The 25,044-nt window shown below is 35.5% G+C and overlaps 1 protein-coding gene across 4 annotated transcripts in view; it reads right to left on the reverse strand.

Annotated features, from left to right (window-relative positions):
- zfpm2b (zinc finger protein, FOG family member 2b) overlaps positions 1–25,044 on the reverse strand; it is a 66,154-nt gene that overhangs the window by 17,899 nt on the left and 23,211 nt on the right. For 3 of the 4 annotated variants that reach the window (XM_042745232.1, XM_042745230.1, XM_042745229.1), the window contains exons 2-5: positions 17,627–17,776; positions 13,870–13,971; positions 3,508–3,632; positions 322–418 (exon numbers count right to left, since the gene is read on the reverse strand). In XM_042745232.1, coding sequence (XP_042601166.1) covers positions 322–418; positions 3,508–3,632; positions 13,870–13,971; positions 17,627–17,776 — 474 coding nt within the window. Of the gene's footprint in view, positions 1–321; positions 419–3,507; positions 3,633–13,869; positions 13,972–17,626; positions 17,777–20,645; positions 20,694–25,044 lie in introns of those variants that run through there. The other variant, XM_042745231.1, reaches the window with a different exon arrangement.

The following is a 25,044-nucleotide window of genomic DNA, read 5'->3' on the forward strand; positions in this document are numbered from 1 at the left end:
CATTGCACTCACTTGTTTCCTATTATGTGAATCAATAAAGTAAAAAAAAAAAAATAATAATAATAATAATTCAGGCAATAAAAGGGCCTTGATCCAATAAACACTGACACTCTAAATGACCCTAAACACTAACAAAATCATGCGTTTAAACACAGTTTGTATTCATCAAAATCATCTCTCCTGATGCATATCCCCTGATTTGTTTCAGTTGTGCTTGTCCAGCTGTTTCACAGGGTCTTTATCACCCCGTTCAGTGACACACTTTCTCAAGCACAGAAGCCTGACAGAAGACATTTGTCAACCCAAAGAATAAACTCTCACCTCTGCTGTACACGGCGCAGTTGCTCTTTCCGTCCTCTGCACTGACCCACATCATGTCCATCAGCCAGCGAGGACCTCCATTCAGCCCCAGCGAAACCTGCGACACAAAACACACGCCTCAGTCTCCTCCACATCAGAACATGTACAGCCACCGACCACAGCCTCGAACCCAAAACTTGCCATTTTTGTGTGCAAAATGCATCAGAGGGTCAGTGAACAGACTCAGATAAGCTATTCAATGTCTAAGTGAGCTTGTTTAAACAACTTCAACCGTGAATTCGTCATTCCCAAAGGCTATATCTCCACGTATGTGTGTGAGGAGAGGGGCGAGCAGGCCACACCCCGTCCCGTTCGCCCTCTGAATGGATGCATTGTCCAGAGCCTCTGAATGTTTCACCTGATCAGATCTCATCCTTTGGGAGCTCTGGGATCCAGAATGGAGCACTGGACTTGGAGACAGAAGAAGCGGATGCTGAGCACTGATCTTTAGACACATTGTGCCCTCTATCAAAGCATCACAGCTTCCTCACACCCACACACAGTGAATTTAAAGAGCTGGCATGGGTTTCAATAGGATTTGATTTCATAACTGAAAACAGAATGACTGAATAAAATGGATATTTCTGTTTAAAAAAAAAAAGACAAAAAAAAAGCATGCTCACACAACTGTGTGATATCTAAAATGTTGCACAATATACCCTTGTAAAAAAAAGAAATGAACTTAACTGTACTTCTTAAAATCTTAAAAGTGTATATTTAAAAAAAAAAAAACCTGTATTATATTAGATAATATAATATTAATAAAATAAAGACAACTTGTGTGTACTTCCAAGAGAGTTGACTTTCATGGTTGTTTCTTAAGACGCTTAAGTACACTGTGTAATACTACCAAATGCCTTTTATTTTTAAGTACATTTTAAATCATGTTTTAATAATCTTTTGTTTTGTAAATAGCAACTTCATCATTACAAAGATGTAATTACACTGTAAAATAAATCTGTAGTTTTTACAAAATAATTTTGGCAGCTGTGGTTGTCAGAATACGAATAATAATACAGAAAAACTGTAAAGACGGTATAAACGGTATTTTACAGTATAAAACTGTCATTTACAAACAAGAAAAAAAAATCAACATTCTGTAGTGTTTTTCAATATTTTTTATTTAAATTTTTTGAAATATAAATACATGACATACAATTTTCAACAGAAATGACATTATATTTAAGTTTGTAATAAATGCTTGTCAGTACATTCAGCAGCTACACTTAAACCATATTTAAAAAAAAAAAACTAAAGAATTATGCAAAAACATATCAAGATGTACTTTAGTGGGTTAAAAAGATTCTAAATTTCAGCCAATTGCAATTAACAGAAATGTAAACTATAATACTTTAAACTATAATATAATACATTTAATTGAAATACTTGCATTAAACATTACATTACGTAACGTACACTTTATTCTTTTAACACTAAGATAACTCTTGATAAATCTGAGCACAGTTAAAAAAAAAAAAATGAAATTATAAAGGAGATGCATTCTTTAATTATTCATTAATTTTCCCAAATATAAAGTATGGTGAAAGTGAAATTCAACTTGACTATGTACTTCATAAATGTTCTTGATCTTATTGTGATTAATCGATCAGTGTGATCAGTAATCGATTTATTTATCAGCAATACAATTATTTATGAAAAGATATAATGCATAATAACATACATTATGAATATCTTTAGAATGCATTATACATAAAGGCTTTATGTAAAGAAAAAAAAAACTTCAGTTTTTAATAATTATTCATGATTTACTTTCTTTAAAACCTCTCTCAAACTATTTTTTTTTTTTCTGATGCAACAAAGTCCACAAGTTTAGAGAAAAATACTATTGTTATTATTATAACATGGCCCTCCGGAATACTTGATTCTGGTTGGGCAGCTGTCAAATATATATAGCGGCACTTAACTGTCCCAGGAAACTGATTTCATGTTTTCTGAACACTTTTTTTTTTTTTTATTCTAGGGTATTTTAATAATAATAATTTGGTTGCTATACTGGTTGCTCACCTGGATTCCTCTTTCAATGCAAGTTGAGACTCTCAAATCGCTCCGATATAATAAAAAATATCTCCATGTTCTGAAGATGAAGAATGACAATGATGACGGTATGTTCATTTTGAGGTGAACTGTTCCTTTAAGTTTGAGCCATCGTAACAGTGATGGTTGCCTTGCCTTACAAACACCAGTAAAAACCCAAGAGAACCAAACAAACATTGTGCATACTTTGTTTACCTTCCACGTGTGACCCGCGTGCTCACTTACAGAACGTATGGTGTCCGTTTTTAAAGCCTCACCTTCAGAATGAAGCGTCAGAAAGAGAGAGAGGTTTGCGCGGATCTGACTGTGTGGGAATACTTCATGAAAACGACAGAGTCTACACAGCACTCCAGTCTCCTTGAGTCATTTCTTTCTCTTTCCGCCTGTCTCTCTCTCTCCGCTGAATCCTCTTTCCCCTTATCAGACCAGCGCAGGCCTCCATCGGCCTCTCCCCGCTCTGACAGGAGCAACAACAATGGGGCTGCGATACCAGTCCGCTTCACAGGGTAAACCTGCCACGGGCACAGATTACCCGAGACACACACACTCACACTCCAAAACACAACACCGCCTTCTCAGAGGCCTCCAAACACAAAAATGGACACAAAAAGCGTTCAAATGATTTCACTTCTGTCCCTTGCTCTCCTCTCAATCGGTCCGTCTATGCCTTACTGTAATGACCGTATACAAAATAAAACATTATGTTGACCTGGCTAAACCACAAGAGTGCATATGTTAAGTCACGTCATAATGATTGTATTTAAAAATGAACAAATGACACACCAATGTCATAATTATCAATTCTGGATTTTTCTATTTTTTTTTTTTTTTTTGTTGTTGTTGCAAACTGAGGTCATGTCATTTAAACAATCAGAGACAAGCATATATTAGTTTCTGTTCATTTTTGTAGCCAGCTTCAAACTAGCATTAAAAAAGCTTCCAGACTTGGTAAGTGAAAAATTAATTTGTCACCTTTGCCGTGTTTCATAACTCAGAATTATGAATTCATTAAACAGAAATGGCCTAGAGAAATCAGGTTATCATGTTCATATTTTGTCTGAATTTACCTTCATAACAAATAAGTGAACCCACCTTGTCACTTCCTCCTGTGGCGGCTTCAATCTTCCCAGGGAAAGGTCCCCACGTGGTGCCCAGCAGAAGTGCCTGACAAGAACAAATCCTTTTCTCTCCTCTTTCACCAACCATTTTCAGCTCCCCTTAGAAGACAAAGAATTAAAGTTATGACCCAAACAGCAGCCCAGCATGTTGAGTTTCATCCAAGTACAATACAGTTCAAACTTTTGGACACTGTACAATTTTTAATGATTTTAAAAAGAGTCTCTTAGGTTCTCCAAGGCTGCATTTGAGTCAAATCAGTAATATTTTGAAAATATTAATACAATTTAAAATAAGTGTTTTCTATATTGTAAAATGTAATTTATTCCTGTGATCAAAGCTGAATTTTCAGCATCATTACTCCAGTCTTCAGTGTCACGATTCTTCAGAAATCATTCTAATATGATGATTTGCTGCTCAAGAAACATTTCTGATTTTTGAATTTTAAACATGATTGTGCCAACTTATATTTTTTGTATTTGTTTTATTTATTTATTTATTTATTTATTTATTTATTTATTTTTTGAAACAGGATTCAAAAATGTTAAAAATTATATATATATATTAAAAAAAAAAAAAAAAAAAAAAAAAAATCTATATATATATAGATATATATATATATATATATATATATATATATATATATTCTTTCATATTGTGTGTATATTGTATATATATTGTTTATATATTGTCTATATATGCAGACCCGATCCTCCCTATATGCAAAGTATGCAAGCTGCGTGGGGCCTCCGAAACACCAGGGGGCCCCCTTGCTCTCAAAGATGATTTAATATTATTTTTGCATTTGGCCAGGGGTAATGAAAACATAAATGTTAATTTATTTTGATGCAGAATGTAATTTTTAATTTTTTAAAATGTTTGTGTGCTGCTGCGCGTCCCTGTATGTGTAATAAGCAGTGTGTACGCACATTGTGCACCCGGCTATAGGCGCATATTACTAACGCGCACTTTAAATAACAAAGAAAAAATATTGTGCCAGACTTTAGACCAGATTTGAGTTGATATGGTGCAGTCTATTTACAGTTCCTCAGAATAGCAACACACCAACAGTGCGCCTGAACACACCTCTTTTTTAGACCAGCACACCCATGAGCGCACAAATGCATTTGCTATTTAAACAACGCAGCGCAGGATGGGAAAATGAGAACTGCATTGGGCTGAAACTAGCAAAAACACTTGCACCGCGTCTTGCATTGTGCCAGGTGTATGACAGGGCCCACTGTTTCTCAAGCGCTTTCCGTGAGCATGATTCGAGACGGAGTGAACACGGACAGAGGTGTTTCATTCATTCATAACTACTTTTTGCTTAGGGCCCCCAGAAGTCTAGGATCGGGACTGTATATATGTGCATTTCAATTACAGGGAAAATCCACCTGGGGTTACCTGAGGTTTATTGCCTTTCTCAACGGCACAATGCTGAAAGTTCATGGGGTTTAAACCTACATCTACACAGTTACCAGCTGAGATCTTCAACCAAAGCACCACAGCACTCCATGAGCAGACTAAGCCCTAGTGTGAGCGTCTCCCTCAATTAGAAATCATACACCCAACCGTCGGACCCTCTCCCGGGTGACCCTGCCTGTCTCTTTGATTAGGCTTTCGCTCACTGCTTTGACAGGGCTTCAGATAAGGTGGATTAAGCCTCTTTCTGCTGGAAGTTTTGATGTGAACAGTGCAGGAGCGTGTTAAATTATCCAGTTTCAGGAGGAGAAGCGAAATGCCGGCAGATGGATTGATAAATAAAGAGAATCTTGAGGCAGTGCTTTCAGGAGATCAGGGTTAAGCCTTTACACCCATCCCCTCTCTGGATTAATAGATGTCTTCAACCACAGAAGGGCACCAATGTGGGGCATGATTCAAAAATGTTTTAAATATAAATATAAATTTAGACATTTATAAATTCTGCACACCAATATTTTACAGATCAAATATGTCAAATAAATCTTTGTAACTGACTGCAAATAAATTCATGCATAAGTGAAAGCAAACAAAAAGGTGCAGGGAAAGATTTTCAGCAAATAAAGACTTAAATTTGTCTGCTTTATGGTAATCATCTCCATGCACTTTTACTGTATGGAAAAGAGCAGCATGAACATTCTTCAAAACATCTTTTTTATATATTCCACAAAAGAAAGTCATATTTAGAACGTAAATTTGAAATGCTAAATTCTAAATCTGAGATTGTAGACTACATTATATCGAAGATTCAAGGGATCATTCACCCAAAAAAACATGTCATCATTTACTCACCCTGATGTCATTCCAAACCAGGGTCAGAAATAAACAGGGGCTTGTGGCAAGAATGCTCCACAAATTCAAGATATAGGGGCAAAAATTCTCCCTGCACAATTAAATTAAATCTGACGGGATTAAAATGAAAAGTGAAAATGAATGAAAAGTGTCATTTCGTGGAATATTTAGATCAGCACACGTTGTATCAGATTGCTTTTACACATTATTTTTTTTTGCAGCATTGTGATGTAACGTTACTTATAACCATCACCTGCATTACGAATGCGATGGCCAGTCAGAAGATTAGTCAGCTAACAGATTCGTCAGCACTGAAAAGAGTTTTGTTGTTCTCTTATCATCAGTAACAAACTGCAGAAAATGTCATTTAGATTGATTTCGCAGCTTTTGTGGCATTGAAGGGTGTTTTTTTATAAATTGTGTTTTTGTATTTTTTGCTCTTGGATAGTTTTAATTAAGGGCAGAATATAATGTGTAGTTTCCCCAAACACAAAACTTTTTAACTTGTATTCTATTTAATAATCTCTATTACAACAATAATGAATTTGGTCACAATATTGCAGCCCTATGAGTTTTTTTTTTTTTTTTTTTTTTTTTTTTGTATAACTTAGCCTATATACAGTTTTAAACAGTTTAAAGCATCCTGATGGATTTAAGTAACTGCACGGTTTAATTTAAGTATTTTACATTAAAGCCAACACGGATACAATTAATAAGGTAATTATAAAAATGAACCTTACAAAAAAAAACAAAAAACAAAAAATGCATCTGGAAATCAATACCGGTTATGGAAAAGTTAATTTCTGATTCTGTTCCAAACCCATATGAACTTCTTACTTCTGTGTAACATGAAAGAAGATAATTTGTTGAATCTTGGTAACCAAACAATTCAGCTCTCATTGAATTCCACTGGATGGATAAAAACTTGTTTGCAGTCAATGAGAACCAAAACTGTTTAGTTAGCAACATTCATCAAAATAGCATCTTATGTGATTCGCAGAAATCATAAAATTTTTGGCACCAGGGTGAGCAAATTATAACAGAGTTTCCATTTTTGAGTGAAACAGGATATACAACATGAACATTAAGTATAATGGGACTCATTTTAACCCTCAGGAATGAAATGTGGCCATTATATACCAGATGATGGGGTGAAATATTATCATTTTGACGTGAACCAAAAAGGAAAGTTGTTTTAGAGGCAGAGCAGGTCATTGCATTCTGACAAAAGATTACAAAGCATTTTTTATTTCTAAATTAAAGTGCACAGATCATTCACACTGACAACAGCAATGTGTATTAAGAAAATATAAAGGGTTCATTTTGATTTAAAACTAAGAGCAGACTTACAAACCAATCAATGTTTGAGAAAACCCATGTTAAAGGCAACTACAGAAGGGATTTTTCTTTCTAAATATTGAAGTTCCACTTCAATGCATCAAATGAACATTAGGACACTCGCAATGAACTACACTTCATCTCCAAAATGTAGTCACACTCCAAAGCACTTCAGAACGCAGTAGCACTAAAATAAACAAAAGTCATTATCAGAAAAATGACTCCACTGTTCTTCTACGTCAGAGCCAAAGTGAAGTAATCAAAAGCACCGTCTGTCACAGAGAAACCAGCAAACCGGCCTTTTCTGCACCTCTCTGCTTCCACACTGTCCCTCTCTTCCATCTCTCTCTCTCTCTCTCTCTCTCAGTGGTCTAATCTGTGAGGGACTTAAAGGGACCTTATCTCCAGGCTCTCCTGCTTCATTTCATGCTTGATTTACTTTAATTTGTCTGATAGGGCAGCAGGATTTGGAGACGGCCCATCTTTGGCTTGGGTGACGAGTGAAAAAAAAAAAGCCACTCTGATATTTCTCTGGCACATTGTCGCGGGTTTTTGACTTCTCTCCTCTCTCTCCGCCGCGAGTTCCTGGAGAGAGAGACGGGAAAAGGCCGAGAGAGAATGAGAAAGATCTCAGTGCGATGCAGCAGGCTGTTTGAGTGTGCTTGGAGTCGAGCAGCTAGAGAAGAAAGGGATTGTGGGAGTGTGGCGTGATTGTGTGATGTAGATGTCGGAGGCAAAGTGCACTGCGTGGATGAGTGGGGTTCAAATGCACTGACTGCTCCGGACACACAACACACACGTGTTATACACGGTTTATTCAAGAGTATGGCTCTTCTCTGTTTATGATGTAATGGGTCTCGTTTACGAAACGTGAGCAGAACAGATTTTTGTGTCAGTTTTTGGTCTAGATGAACTGAATGCCACAATATATTTACAATTGATTTACACATTGACATTTGTACTTGATGCATTTTATGAATGTGGTCAATAAGTCTGGAACATAAGATATAAAATAAGAGGTAATATGTGCAATATACAATACTGAGTAAAATATTTAATAAAATGTATTAATTTAATATCCATAATATTGTGTATGCATATATAAATCAAAATATAGAACAACAATTATTTTGATTATAATATTGTATAAAATGTGTTAACTTAATATCTATAATATAATAAATGAACGATAAATTGCACTGTGCACTGAATGTGTAATCCATATTATTTGACCAATAGATAAAAGCAAATGGATAAATGTCAACATAACTGTAAATTCAACAATAAATGTAGTTATTTTGTAAATTACAGTGAAAGTTCTGTGCAAACGTGCATTTGAGATCTCTCCATTGTTGATTTCAGCCAAACATCCATCATTCATCATATTAAACCCCATTAAAAATGTTGCCACAATGAACTGTGACAATATACATACTAATAGTTTAAAATATTGTATGAATCTCAGATAGATTGCACTACTGAATGTGCAATACTTACTATTTGACCAATAGAGAAATGTAAACAGATAAATGCCGCTGTAAACTGTAAATTTTTCAATAAATGTGGGTGTTATGGCAGAAGTTGAGACATAGGAATTAATATCAACCATCCATCCATTCATTTATTCATTCTTCATATTAAACCCCATTCAAAGGTATCTATCTGACTTTCTTCCCCGTCGAGGCCCTTAAAAGAGAAGCACAGAGTTTCATCTTCCTCTCGCGAGCGTTTCGGGTTAAAGCGATTTACGCTCCGGCCTCTTTTTTCAGATGGAATAAAACTGACAAATAAATTCATCTCCCAGCGATGAAGGGCAGAGGGCTTCACACTGACAGTCTCCGTATTTGAAACTTGTGAAATCCACCTCCTCCCCTCCCAAAAACCAGCTCCAAACCAGAGAGAGCATTGAAATTCCCCTCGCAGCGCTGCGCGGGATTTGCTAAACGGCGGGGTGTGTGTGCGCGCGGCTGATAAACGGAGTGATGATCCAGCAACACGTCTTTATCCTCACGCTCCGCTTTAATTAACGCCGGCTTGTTTGTTGAAAAGATGATTAATATGCCAGTGGAAAAGGCCTAATTGAATACCGCAACAACCCACACAATCAGGGAGGAACACGCTGTTTTGTTTTGTGTAGATTAGCCCTTTTATCAATGTCTTTATTTATATTATTATTATTATTACGTGGTATTTTGATTCGGCTGACAGCCCCCTCCCCCACACCCCTCCTGCAGGCGTATGAATGAGCCACATTGTGTCCGTCTGAGGAGGGTCAAGAGGAGCACAGAAACTTCTGTCACACAGTCACAGATCTCGCGGCTCGGGACGGTTTTTGCACCGAATGCTGTCTAACAGGGAAGATGTGTACAGAAAGGTCACGTGTAAATTTAAAGTGAGTTATTTCTGTTTGTCCGTTTTTAGGTTACCTCAAAAAACTATTTTAACTTGAGTTTTGAAAAACAAAAGGGCAAATTTTGTTTTGTATAAAATCACAATCAAACAGAAGTAGCAGCTGATCTTTTCCTATGAGTAAACTGATAAACAAAAAATAAAATTGTAGGGTGGGGCTTAATTCTAAACAGGTTGTTGATTGGATGGAAGCAGATCTGAATGCAGCCAATTGAAGGAAAGAGGCGGGGCTTAAGGTTGAGTTTAAGTTAGATTTAGTAACACTTTATTTTATTGTGCCTTTGTTCCACATACACTGTAAAAAATATTTTCATAATTTGTTCTCACAACTGTTTTTTTTCTTTTGTCAAATGAACTTAATGTAACTTAATAATTAATGTTGACGATTAAGGTAAAATAATATAGTGAGTTTCTAAACCAATCATTTTCTTTCAATGAACCTTTTTTTAAGCTAAACCAAAATTATTTATTTTTTTACAGCTCACAGAAGAAATTTAAACAGTAACACAACGCTAAAATAATGATTTAGAGAACTTAGAATGAAATTGACCTATTTTCTAAATGCATCTTCTTAAAAAGTTAATTTTTTATTTTATTAAATTGTTTTTTTTTTAGCTCAATATTTTTTAATTAGAAATTCAGGTTGCTTTCTCTCATGGTTCCTCTGTTACAGTGTATAATTAAGTACCGGGTAATATTAATTAACAACATGTCCTTAATATAGGGTTGGGGTTTAGTTTAGGGTTAGTTGGTTATGCATAATTTACTGTTATTACTATGGTAAGTAAACAGAAAAATGTATTGAGTGTTCATGACAGAGTCAATCTTTACACAGACAAGGCAAGTAAGTCATTTTATCACTCTAGTCTCACACTAACATGTATAATTTATAAAGTATTTGAATGTTTATCTGCTGAAATGTCTTCATTCTAAGTGCATTACTGTGATTTATGCTTGTTTGAGGGATGACAAAACCTGCCACGTATGTTTATAAAACATACAGTTTGTTTTGTACTGAACTCAGGGTTGAGAGTATCTGCCTAACCGATCTGAAAACAAGGAGGCCACTCAGATAATGAATTCCCTCAGTTTGATTCGGTTCATTTCCATTGATGCTCTGTCTAAATGTCAGAAGTCTGGAATCCGTCTCTCTCTCTCGGTTGGATGTGAGTGCAGTGGTCAGCCGCTCTCGGCTCTGGTTTGCATGTTCTCGCCGCTCCCTGTGTGAAAAGGCTTTAGGGGGCTCAATCAGTGGGACTTTGATGTCGACTGCGGCTGTAATGATTTCATATTGTTCCAGGGATTTCTCTAATCCATTAAAATCCCTCACTCCATCCTGCCTTCTTCTGAGGGGCCTCGGACAGAATCTGGCTCCTCGCGTACATCTCTCACTCTTTTTTTGACAATCACTGCCGTTTCCGCTGCAATATTCATAGGGAAGTTATAACTGCAGATGCTAATTCAATTTGAGATGTTGAAAGCCGTTTCAGGCAATGCTTTAATTCGTAAACGATGAGGTCCAGGAACAAGGACCAGTGATGGATTCGGCAGGTTATGAGGGTCACAAAACATAAAAGAAAAAGAGTGTGGTATGACACGATGAAACTACGTCACTCCCACTAATATCAACAAAACAACCCGCATTTCAAAATCAATCAGGTAGGTCTGTCTCTGCTTGAGGAATCCAAATTGCTGTGTAACTACATCCAAATGATTCTAACATATTCCTGTTGGTGAAACGCTCAGGTTTTTTCTAGTGTGCAGGCACCTTTTGTTTTGTTGTGTCATGACACTTGCTTGCAGTACAGATTGAGTGTGATGTGCATTGAAAATGCGTTACTACAGTAATGGTTTCCTATTAAGATGCACTGGGGTAAATTAATATGCAAATAAGAATATTGTGCTACTGTAGCAAGCAAGACTCTCTCCTCTATGAATCTAAAAGTGAAATGCATTCAAATAACTAGCATATCTGCCTCGTCTTTTCAATGATTAAACAAAAACTGCATTGCTACTTTATGTTTTACATTTTTACAGTAATACTGCTGTGAATAACAAATGTTAATACACTTTATTTCTCATGAAACATACACTACCATTCAAATGTTTCAAGTAAGATTTTTCTTTTAAAAGAAACTAATACTTTTATTCAAAAGGATGCATTAAATTGATCAAAAGTGATGGTAAAGATTTCTATTTCAAATAAATGTCGTTCTTTTGAACTTTCTATTCATCATAGAACTTTATTATAGTTTTCACTAAAATATGAAGCTGCACAACTGTTTTCAACATTGATAATAATCATATTTCTTGAGCAGCAATGATTTCTGAAGGCTCATGTGACACTGAAGACTGGAGTAACAATGCTGAAAATTCAGCTTCGATCACAGGAATAAATTACATTTTTAAATTTATTACAATACAAAACAGTTATTTTAAACTGTAATAATATTTCACTGTTTTTATTGTTTTTTGCAGCCTTGGTGAGCATAAGAGACTCTTGAATGGTAGTTTACAGTATGCACAGATTGTTTCAGAGGCGTATGTGGTGAAGCATCCACAAAATAGGTGTCAGATCCCAGATATGACACAAAAAAAACACCAATTCCAGATATTCTGTGTCTATTGGCTTGGCATAGTGAGACTCAAACCGTTCAAAGAAGACAAAAACACTGTTTCCTGATCAGATAAGTAAACACTGTGCCTCATTATTGTTCGAATGAGTCTGAAACCGAGCTAATCATGTTTATTCAGACGACTGGAGGGAGAGAAAGAGTAATCCAGAGATAGGGAGTGCAACAAAGAGCGTGAATATCAGTGTGCTGTGATATCAGATATAAAGATAGGAGGCAAGTCAGCTCAGTTTGGCACTAGTGACTGTATTGTGTAAATCTAGTGTGAAACGCAAGATAATGCCTCCCAAAATGCCATTATTACGGCATTATCAGATTTCATGCTTTTAAAGAGGACAAGGCTTATTACAGTACATCATCCAGCTGCACCTTTCAGGCTCACTTTACGCTGTGCAGTTGGGGCACATAAAAGCTGTGTTTTCTGTAGTTTTATCTATGCTGCATTGTATTACAACTTTATTAAACATTACTTTTAAATTTACAATGAAATATCTGACTTTTTTATATATATATATATATATATATATATAAGTAATGCAAGTTACTTTGTTTTCCCATTTATTCACTAAAATCTCTCCTTTTCCCATGATGTGAGAAATTGGGAATAAGTGCAGAGGCACTTTCTTCAGACTGAAACTTATTCATTTCTCTTTTAGTGTGAAAGTGATCCCTACAGTTGTCAAAAATATAACTTTTGGGGTTTTTGTTATTAAAAAACAAATAAGCAAGCCCGGCAGGTGACAAAAAGTAACACAAAAGTAACGTAATGCATTACTTTCAATAAAAATTAACAAAATGACACAATTAGTTACTTTTTATGGACTAACGCAATATTGTAATGCATTACTTTTAACTCTTTCCCTGCCATTGATGAGTTATCTCGTCATTTAGAAGACAATGCTTCCCCACAATTTACAAGTTTTTTAGACTTTCTGTGTTTTCACTGTTATACACTAGGGGGTGCTATTATGCATCTTCTGAACGAGTACAAAACCTCCAGAACAAAAACACATGTGAACAGGACGGAAAAACTAGCAATCTCTTATGTAAACAGATGCATATGATAAATAATGCGATCATCAGCAATAGACAGCATATAAATGAAAACTGGCTAATATTACAGAGTAAAATGTTGATGCAGGAAGTGGTATATGTCTGTGCAAGCTTTGGAGGTGTTGATGGAAGCGATTTACTTGACTTATGCTTTGATAATCGTACTGAATGTTATCCAGATGTCATTTTTGATAAAAAATTGATTTTCTCACCTTTTTGCTCAAAACTATACATTTTTATAAAACCTGCCTATATTCAAGTGTTGATTAAAAAAGAATGCTTTAAGCTAGAATAAAACAGATGTTTTTTTGTTTTTTTTATCTTTATATTAATTTTCATATTCATATGCATATTTAAATATTCATACAGCAAAATATACTGGAGGCCATCAAATTTTAGTGAAAATCATCAAAATCGCTGGAGGTGGCTGGTAACTTTTTTCAAAAATGTAAAATGTATCTTTCCCCAACACTGTTAAGCAGACAGTATAATAATACTCTAATGACTGCTAGTTGAAATGTAGTTGTAAAGTTACTTATAGTTAGTATAATGTCTGAAGTGGACTATCGAAATAAAGTGTAACCAATGTAAGATATACTAAGACTGTCGAGACGTGATTGGACCGCTGTCTTACTTGGGCCGTCCCATTCCTCTGCTGTCAGTGGGCTTGGTTGGACTCTCTCTTCTTGTCCGTCACTGTCTTGTTGCTCCACCTTTAAACTTCCACCCATCTCACCTGTATAAAGACATCAAAGCTTAAGGGTTTTGCGGTACAAATGGCTAAACTGTTGCAGAGTCAGTAAACCGGACCGTGCCAGTCACAGCGGCAGCATCTGTTCATTTGCTTTCATTTAAAACCTTTATTCCTTGTAATTCCAATGTGCGGTTTCTCATTTTGGTTTCTTTTAAGTGTCTGCTGTGGGATTTTATGCTCGTTTCTTTGGAGAGAATAGAAAAGAGACAGAGAGCAAGTCCCTGGACCCACCTTGATCACAGACCCGCTGGCTGTGTTAAGCCCTGTGACGAAACTTATTGGAAATGTTTAATTACAGTGTTGGGAAAGAAATTAAGCTACAAGATGATTCCTTAATTAAGCTGTGATTAAGGATTTTCTGCTTTTGGCTCTGACACCACGGGCAAAGTACTATTTAACACCGTCACAGGCAAGAGAAGTTAACTCCAAGAACAGGCCTATTTACCTCAGATCCTCACACAACTTCACGCGTGCGCACACACACACACACACACACACACACACACACACACACACACACACACACACACACACACACACACACACACACACACACACACACACACACACACACACACACACACACACACACACACACACACACACACACACACACACAGGGAATCAGTCCATGTCTTCTGCAGACAGGAAATTCCTTTCTAGTGACTAGAATGGATAAAACCGTATGATCTTAAAACTCGAGCTGAATAAAAACAAGGACAGAGCCAAGTATTAAACCTTCTTGAAGGGACAAGACAGCCAAAATACCACTTAAAAGCTGGTGCATGTTCAAACCAGAGGGTTACATGTATTCAGATCAATTTTGAGAAAAAAAGAGCTATATGATTGAAAGATATGGATTCCTATATAATTTTGAGAAACTGACTTATAAATTGTAATCCATTACTGATTCCAAATTACATGACAAAAATTGTAGTTAGTAAAGTAATCCATTACATTACATATTTTAGGTAATATAATCAGACTTCTTTTGGATTACTTTTAGATTACTTTTGACCTAACATGTTTATCACATTGATTTAAAAAGGATAATCTTGTACCACAATATACAATTATGCTCAAAAGTTTACACACCCCTTGAAGAAAGTGCAAAATGTTAGCAATTGGAAAAAAATAATAGGGCTCATGAAAATTGCATGTTTTTTTTTTAGTACTGTCCTGAATAAGCTATTTCACATAACAGATGTTTACATATACTCCACAAGACAAAATAATAACTGAATTAATAAAAATGACCCCATTCAAAAGTTAACATGCCCTTGAATCTTAATACTGCATGTCATTTCCTGGATGATCCACGACTGTTTTTATATTTTGTGAATGTTGTTCATGAGTCCCTTGTTGGTCCTGATTAGTTCAAAGCAGGTAGTTTATGCACTGAGCAGAAAAATTGCGCAGCTCCTGCACATTCTTAGATTTTCCAGCATCTTCTGCATATTTGAACCCTGTTGAATATTTGAAGTGACTGTATGATTGTGAAATCCATATTTTCACCCTGAGGGCAACTGAGCGACTCATACACTGCTATTACAAAGGTGGAAACATTTACTGATGCTCAAGAAGGCAACACAATGCATTAAGAACCGGGGGATGAAAACTTTTGAACCGGATGATGATGTGTAAACTCTTCTCATATCTTTCCATTTAGTACTGGACTCCAGAAGCTACATAAATACTTTAGAAGACAAAATAAGTACAATTTACCCTGATCATCCAATTGAAAATGTTTACACCCCCCAGCTCTTAATGCATTGTTTCGGACAGTACTAAATAAATAATAATCCAATTTTCATGATCCCTTTTTTTTTTCCAATTATTAACATTTTGCACATTCTGCCAGGGGTATGTAAACTTATGACCACAACTGTATTAATAATTAATATATTAAATCATTAAATGCCATTGTGCGGATAATATGTAATCATGTAATCAATAAAAAAAGTAACTGTAGTCTGATTACAAGTATTTTAAAATGTAATGTAATCTAATTACAAGTACATCATTTTTGGAATCTGATTACGTAATCCAGATTACATGTAATCAGTTACTAATCAGTGCTGTTGATATTTTCTCAAAGCACCTTATCTGGAAACATGGCATTTTTACAGATCCATCAATTTGTTCTAGAGTAATTAATCAGCTTTACTGCCACTACAATGTCATTATAAATATGAAATCATAACTCATCTATTCTGTTATTTTTGACATTTTCATTATGAGGTTCGTAGATTACCTATTCTATTATATGACTTATCATATAGGTAATAAACCTCAGCTGGAAAACTGACATGCTTACATATTTATTTATTTATGGCTGAGTAATTAATAAGCAATCCTACAGTCCTGAGAGTGGCTGGAAATGACCCTGCTGAGGAAATCATAAACGGTAAATCATAACTCATTTTCATCAGGTATAGGTGTCATGATCTATACTTTTATTCTTGACATTTCCATTATACGGTTCAGAGATTCAAAAAGCAATTATGTGATCAAGTGAGGGAGGAAAAAAAATTCAAGAAAAACAATAAATATTCAAATATTCAAAAATGTTTTTCGCCACTGCCCTTCAAAACTTAATAGGTCAAAACATGCGAGGAAATGAAAAAGAATTGCCCCTCTTGCTATTCAACAAGAACAAAAGCAAACCGGCACACATCGTTCCACCAATTTGGAACAAAAAAGCGCAAGTGATTGTTCTTTTGAAGATTGCACGCTCGCAGGCAAAGCAGGTAGTTTATGCACTTCACTTCTTGCCGTCGCAAACTTTTGGACGTCGGGGATACCAAGACAGGCATTTCAAAGAGAAGATTCAATCGTTTACAAATAGAAATGCATAACGTGAGGATGCAGAGTGAATTTCAAATGGCTGGGGGGGCTCTGAATTATCCCGTTGTGACGGTGAGGTGTGGCCGGCAGAAACGCCTGTAATTGAATTTGAGTTCAAAGAGCTGATGCTATTAGCCTGAGTTTGATGGTGGAGGCCTGCAGCAAATACCAGCCACTCTGTTGTTATTTACTATGACCAATAACCCTGTTAGAAACATATACAGTAGGTCTTCCCTCAAAATGCCATATTTCTTCAATCTTCTCTTTCATATTCAAATTCAATTTCAGCACAAAACCAAACACTGCTTTGAGCTAAAGCGGCTGCGGTGGGAAGGTGGGGAAAGATTGTGAGTTTTAGAAAAGGTCTGATATTTCTAACATTTATAGCGCATTGTGAAATACAATAGAAAATATACATCCCTCTATAGGATTAAAGAACAGAAGTGTTTGTTTGTGTACTAAAACAATGATTAAAAATTATTAACTTTTTGTGATTTCGGTATCAGTTTAGATTAGGGAACCCGATTTACTCTTAACTAGTTGTTTATTAGCATGCATATTACTAGCATATCGCTGGTTTATTAGTACTTATAAAGCAGGTATTAATCTAGATCTCTTAACCCGACACCATATCGAAACATAACTACTACTACAACAACTACCTTACAAAAAGCAGTTCACTGAGGCAAAACTCTGAGTTAATAGTATAGTGAAAATGTGTTTCCTAATCTAAAGTTACCAGTTGATTTTCAACCAGATACATGTTTTCTCAGGTTATCTTTGAGCTCACCATTCCTCAAGTGATCTCCATCTTTAGAGACGACATGCTCTGGGTCAGAGTAGAAAAGCGAGTCGTCCTCCACAGACCTGTCTTCTTCTTTCAAGATCTCTTTCTTCTCTGTCTCCTCAGAGTCCGTCTCAAGCCCATTGTCAAGCATTCCTGTCAAATAACGGAGAAACATCAGCACTTCAGAAGATACGAAAGTGAATTCACCTTAGTCTTCACTCTTGTGAAAAAGGTCACTTTAATACACTTTTAAAAAGAGTACTGTATGGAACTAATATACTTTAAAATAATATATTTAATTGGTTTTGAACACTTAATTGCAAAAAATGTAGGAATAGTTTAAATTCACATTAAATGCAAAAAGTTGAGTGCTTTCTGATCCACTTAAGTAGGACATTTCATAATTAATTCTATTGTCTTTGGTTAAAGTTAATGTACTGACAAGCATTTATGGTAAACTAAAATATACTTTAATGTTATTTCTATTGGAACTTTTATGTCATGTATTTAAATATGTTTGCAATTACACATTTGCGCATTGCAATTAAGTACATTTAAAATATATTAACTTTAAGTGTTATAATGAACAACACACACTACCTTTATTAAAAACAATGATTTAAAATAAAACTTTGATATTACTTTTTAAAGTGTGTTAAAATCATTTATGAAAGTGCACTTAAGTGGCTTTTTAATTCATTGATATTATATTATCTGCAAGTAGAGTTTTTAAAACATATGCATGCAAGATTTGAAGTACACTACAAGTGCACACTTCTTTTTTACAAGAGATTTTATGAGGCAGATAATTGGGAAGCCATATAAAATATTAAAACTGACAAGATTTTACCATTTTTGAAAGATAGAAATGTTAGAAAACATGCAAGGGTGTATCGGGTGGATGCTTACTGCCACAAATGAAAGTAAATCTGATGTTTAGGAACGTAAAAGCACATCTCTCTTCAACAAGCCACGTAACATCTTGTCTGTCAAACACTGCAGGATGCAACACCACCGTAAAATCATATACCGCCATGCACCTCGCAAACTACAACAGTATATCTGTTTTGTAATGTTTCTGCACCTTCCGACTATAAATGAACGCAACTGCAAAGTGTTCGAGCAAAGCCAACACAGGAACAGATCCAAAGCCTAAGGTTACGTCTGCTCCGAGATAACTTGTTCACGCAAGCAGCAGCATTGAAGGTAGACATAGCACACTTTCTTATTAATTTGCCTTATCAGTAGGCACAATGTTGATTTTTCATTTGCTTGCCATGCCTTTGGGTGGTACACCGGTGCAATCACAAAGTTCATTTTTCTCCGTTTGATTAATTTCTTTCCTCTGTCAAAAAAAAGACATTGGCTACATTCTATCAAGAGAGTCCTTTTCCCTTCCAGCTGTACAAGTACTTTGATATTTGCATATTAATTTTTTTTCTTCAATCAGGGGGCATGGAGGAATAGCACCCACCTGAACGAAATTAAACAGACGTGTTTCACCTTTGATATTAAAAATATTCTAGCTTCCACTTTTTATGTTTACAGGGCTGAAAACTGTAAGGATGGATGTACATTCAGTGAGAGTCTATATGTGCAGAACCTCAAGTCTTCAAAAGTGAACCAAATCTGACAAAACCTCTCTATTGAGATGTTCTCAGTCAGAAAATCAATTAATGAATAAAATATGTGTTGTTTTTATGCAAAAAATAGATTAACATTTTCATTTGGGTGAGATATAGTATAGTAGTGTGTGTGTGTGTGTGTGTGTGTGTGTGTGTGTGTGTGTGTGTGTGTGTGTGTGTGTGTGTGTGTGTGTGTGTTAGTGCCGTGATGGTGTGATCTGGGTGAGTAAACTCTTTCTTTTCATTAGCTTTATGAATGGCCTCTCTGTAGCAGGGCAGCAGTGACTGTGTGCATGAAAGGAATGGAGACACAGACACAGTGAGAAGAGAGGCACTGAACAAGGTCAGAGTTTTACTACATTTGATCTTGTAGCAAAAACAAAAATGTCCAGACTACAGCAGATGACAATGTTACTCCTCCCCAGCTCAGCAGAATTGATGGAGCTCTCGCTTGAGTATGAATTTAGGGATAAACACATATCATTCCTAGTATAAATGGTTGTAGATTGCAGCTCAGATTATGTAATCTTGGCAAAACTTCAGAGAAATGAAATTTCTTTTCAATGCTTACGTTAATATCTTGGCAAATCTTTAGCAAAGCTAAAGATAAACACTAGATACTAAATCCACTGTTAACCCTTACTGAACTGTAAAATGACCAGTAACTTAACTGTAGTATGCATTGCATCATGGGTAGTTTCAGTGACCTGTCTTATAAATTACAGTAACTTTTCATGAATTGAACACATCAACTAACTGTAAATAAGAGTAAGTTCCTATAATTGTAATTGTTATAAATCTGCAAAACTTATAATACTGCAATTTTTTAACAAATTATAAAATTGTTTTATAAGACAATTTGTTTTTCTACTTTAAATTGTGAAAATTGTTTCTACACAGATTTATAGATATTAACAGAAATATTATGGTATGATTTTGTTCCTTCTATGGGTAATTCTAAAATGTTTCAAATCTTCTTCTTCCATACTCTCATGATTTGATTTTTATAAAATTAGTGACAATCTATTTCTAAATTGAAAGATTGTGTTTGCTTATTAATTTTACCATGCAATAACTGGAACAGGATATTCAACAAATAATCATGTTGAGCAGGAATTTTTAATTCCATCCTTTAAGGATGAAGTGGATGGTCAAAATAGGCTTAAAAAAAAAAGAGGAGCTGAACAAAAAGAGGGCTTGATGACATCAACGAAAAAGGTGGGCAGTCTGGAGGAAAATTAAGTTGTTACATTTGATTAAAGTTTAAAAGGAGATTTATTAAATAACATGCACGGATAAATTGAATAAAAAAATGAAGAAAGTAAATAAGGTCCATTATCATGTTGACAAAAAGGTCACTAAGTAAACACAGACGTCGTTTGCAAACTGTGTCTAACCTCCTTCCAGCAGAACACACTGCACTTCAACTCCAGCTAGCTCCTCAAACACTCAGACTTCCTATGAATTTAAAAAATGGTTGGTAATTGAAAAAAGATTTAAAAAGTGGTTGGTTATGCAAGTATGCAGGCATGATCTGAGTGACTGCTAATTTCATGCTTGGATTTGCCGCTCGCCTGCGATGTTGGAGGCGTGTGTTTGCATGGTGATAGCGGCCCGGCTCGGTATCAGCTGGCTTCAGTGTAGAGCCATGCTGCCCCGTCGCACACCACAGCCAAAGCAGGACGCTCTCCAGCGCTCTAATTACACCTGAGCTAATTCAATCTGACAGCACCGAGCCGCATGGAAATCAGCCTTCTTTTCCCTGCCATTCCAGCCTGGTCCTTCTATTCTGCTCTTTTACAGTAGAGTTTTTACATCTGACCAAAGACTGATGAGCAGGAAGGGCATCCTACCAATTATTTTTGAAAGAAATAGTATGCAGAATGCATACAGTGCACAAGATGCAAGAAAATAAAAAAAATATGAGAATATGACTGAATTCATTTGACAGAATATGCAGTAGTATACAGAATACGGCAGAGAATATTATACCCCACAATGCAATGCACTCAACTTGACCTTCCATTTCCAGTTTGATCAATAATGAAATAAAAACAATATCAATGATTCAATGATCTATTCATAGACAGTCACTTGCGTCGTTCCCAAATGAATCTGTGTTTTTGAAGACAATCACTTGCTTTGTTCCTGAATGAATCTGCTTTTTCAAGTGAATCAATGATTCAATGATCCATTCATAAAAACAGTCACATGCTTCATTTCTGAATGAATCTGTGTTTTTGAATGAATCGGTGGTTCAATGATCCATTCATAAAGACAGTCATTCGCTTCGTTCCTGAATGAATTAGTTGTTCAAAAGAATTGGTTGAATAAATGATTCAATGACTCACTCAAAAAGATGGCTTGCCGCACCTACTGGTGGTTTTAGTTTCAAATGTAAAAGCTTAATTTCATTTCAAAAATTAATTTTATATCTTAATAGTCAAAATATTTTTAAAACATTAATATCATAGAATAGTGTATGCAATTGTAAGTGCAGTGTAAATAAAATTATGGCATTTTTGTCAATATTGCACACCAACTGTATCCATATTGCAAATACCATGTATCGCAAACATGTGCATAACATCCAGAAACTACCCTCCTACACTGACCTTCCTAATTTCATTTACCAGTTTTTAAAAAGAATTTGCTTTACTATAAGGACAACACAACACAAACACTAGCATGCATCATATAGAGTATGCATGCTTGATTACATTCCCAAACAGAATCATTTTTCTCCTGTTTCTCTGTGTGAATGTCAGATTTGGATTGCTTCTTCTAAACCACGGCACAGCATCAAACAAACAGCTGTGGCAGCCTGGCACCGTATCACATGCCCGATCACTTCAGTGGCATAACATCTCAGTCCTTCTTCTGGGCTCTTCCCAGTGGTAGATGGGCCAGAGAGATCAGAGAGAACAGGAGAAAGGGACAAAGAAAGAGAGGGTTCAGGAAAGCTGTGGGCCAAGAATGTCTTTTAAAGTGTCTCAGGGCCTAAATGAGAATATCTACTGCACCTCCAGGCCATGTTTAATTTGACATGAATAATTAACATTAGGTACAAAAGCAGTCAGTCAAGCAATATCTTTTCAAATGGTACAACTTTGTACCTAAAGGGTCCATATTGGTGTCTTAAAGGTCAATAATAGTACTTGAAAGTGTATTTATTGGTACCTATATAATGCACATAAGTGTACATTTCGAAAAGATACCGCCCCAGTGACAGCGTGCATACCTTTTACTGTTGCATACAATATATAGTACAAAAAGAAGTGTGTTACAAAAGTTACAATAAATGTAGCGTATTTCAAATGCTAAAAGTATAATATTAATAAAATAAAAGGCCACTTACAGAGTTCATTTTCATGATGTTTCTTAACACACTTTTAAAAAGTGCACTTTATATCAACTTTATATCAAGTACATTTTAAATCAATGTGTTTTAATAATATTTTGTTGTGCTTTAAAGAAGTCCGCTTATTTTGATGTGTTGACTAACATACTACTAAAGCATATGTTAAGCACTTGGTTATAATTTAAAGGTTAATATATTCTAAATGTGCTAGACAACAACTTCATTAGAAAGGTGTAATTAAAAAATAGAATAATTGTAAATAACATGCAATTAAGTGTATAGTTTTAAAAATAAACCAAAGTTTACATCTTAAAGTGATAGTTCACTCAAAAATGAAAATTCGGTCATTAGTTACTCACACTCATGTCATTCCAAACCCGTAAGACCTTCGTTCATCTTCAGAGCACACTTTAAGATATTTTTGGTGAAATCTGAGAGCTCTCTGACCCTCCATAGACAGCAATGCAACTGCAATGGTCCAGAATGGTCTCAGGTCCAGAAACGCAGTAAGGACTTTGGTAAAATAGTCCATGTGACATCAGCGTTGTTTACGTTCAGTAGAAAGGGTGCGCATGCTGAACATAAACAATGATGATTAGGTTAATTACGTTCTGGGGTACTCTCCAAAATGGCGGAAGACGTTAACTCGTGGAGAAGAAATATTTGAGATCATATTGAGACTTTTGTCTGCATACTTTTCAAATCTGAGCGGAAATCAGCATTGATCACTGAGGTTGTTTGCTAAGGAGAAAATCTGAGAAGCAGCAGATTTGAACAGAAGTCTCTGTTAGTTCGTTTAATCTCATTACTGTATGTAAGAATCAACTGAGATATTAAAGAGATCTCCTGTTTTATTTTTTTTCTGTTCTGTGATCCTCATATTCTTGGCAAAGAAACGCTTTCCAAACAAGCAACACACTGTATCATTTTCTGACAAATCCTTGATATGAACAGAAAGCACAACTAATAATTATGCTTTACAGTATTTCCGTATCCTGGGAGCGCGCTGCGCAATCACTAAGGTAATTAAAGAACTTGAAGGCTGTCATTTGATATCAACAGCTTTGCAGACTCAACCCCAAAAGCACTTTGAATTATGAACTTTTAAGCGCAGTTCGCAAAAGATGCTCACACAAACTTCAGCTATCACCTATTAGTGCCCCGGATTTGTGCCATTAGCGATTTTCTGCTCCGCATTTAAAAGCGTTGCCATCACATTTGCTGTGGAGGTGCTGAAGTTAAAATTAGACCGCGAGCTCTCTAATCCCAACAAACTGCGTTTACTGTGGCACCGGCAGCCACTGTACAAGCAAACATATCTTTTCAAATAACTCATTTATTAAGTTTAGATTAGATTAGGTTTAGATTAGACACTGATTAAAAAACTGCATCCAACAACCAAACCGTTCTGAGCTCCTCTGCACTTCTTGTTTATATATTTCTGTCTCTTTAACTGTAGTGAGTGAAATTTCAGCCACATGACATGATCTTCCTGTGAGGAACAACTCCACAAACGTCCAGACCAAGTGACATATGAACTCTTACCAGCCACTGAGGGAAGATATTCTTCATTTCCAAAACTAGCTAAAAGAGAATGTGCTTTGAGACATTTATCAATCTGTAAAAGAAAGTAAAATCCTTAATCACAGATTCGGATGGGTTTGATACGTGATTTACTGTAGGCAGTCAACAAACCTATTCCTCTTTCACTGAGCCAACAACAGGATGAAAAAATTCAACAAAAATCCCTCTCCTAATAATATCACAGAAAGTTCTTTGATTTATGAAATAAAATAGTATAAGGATGAGCGCAGACGGAGAACTAGAGATAGTAAAAACATATGCATAATAAATTTAATTTATCTTTTTTAAATGTATAACTTAATAAAAAAAAACATTTATTTACATGACAACTGCAATTAATTCATAGAAAAGCAAACACTAAATTTCTGTCAAATAAATCCTATCAAATGGTTATTTATTTACGTAAAATCACATGCCGGTGACCTTGAGAGAAAGCAATGTATTTGTTGTGGGAAAAACAAACAAACATAAAAAAAACTTTACAGTACTACTGCTATGTTTCTCTCCTCCGCCATGTTTAAAGTGGAAACTCATTTATTAAAATTATCTCAGAGTTTTCCAGTTGTAAATACAACTTGAGAGACCATACATGTCCAATTTTTTGACTAGAAAACTCATATTTACTGAGCCCTGTGCGCTCAGGTGCTGGTGTTATCTGTGGCGTCAAAATAAAAGTCCACTTCCAACACATTGGCCAAACTGATTTTTTTTTTTTTTTTTTGATGTCAGTATATTAAAAAAATATCCCAAAAATCAGCAGATATACAGCCAAGGAGATCAGTGTCATTGATGTGAAAATAAAAGTCGCATACACTGTCAAAATAAAACGGTCCGCTTCCAACACTTTTTTT

Source organism: Cyprinus carpio, chromosome B19 (genome assembly GCF_018340385.1).
Source record: "Cyprinus carpio isolate SPL01 chromosome B19, ASM1834038v1, whole genome shotgun sequence".
Classification (NCBI taxonomy): Eukaryota; Metazoa; Chordata; class Actinopteri; order Cypriniformes; family Cyprinidae; genus Cyprinus; species Cyprinus carpio.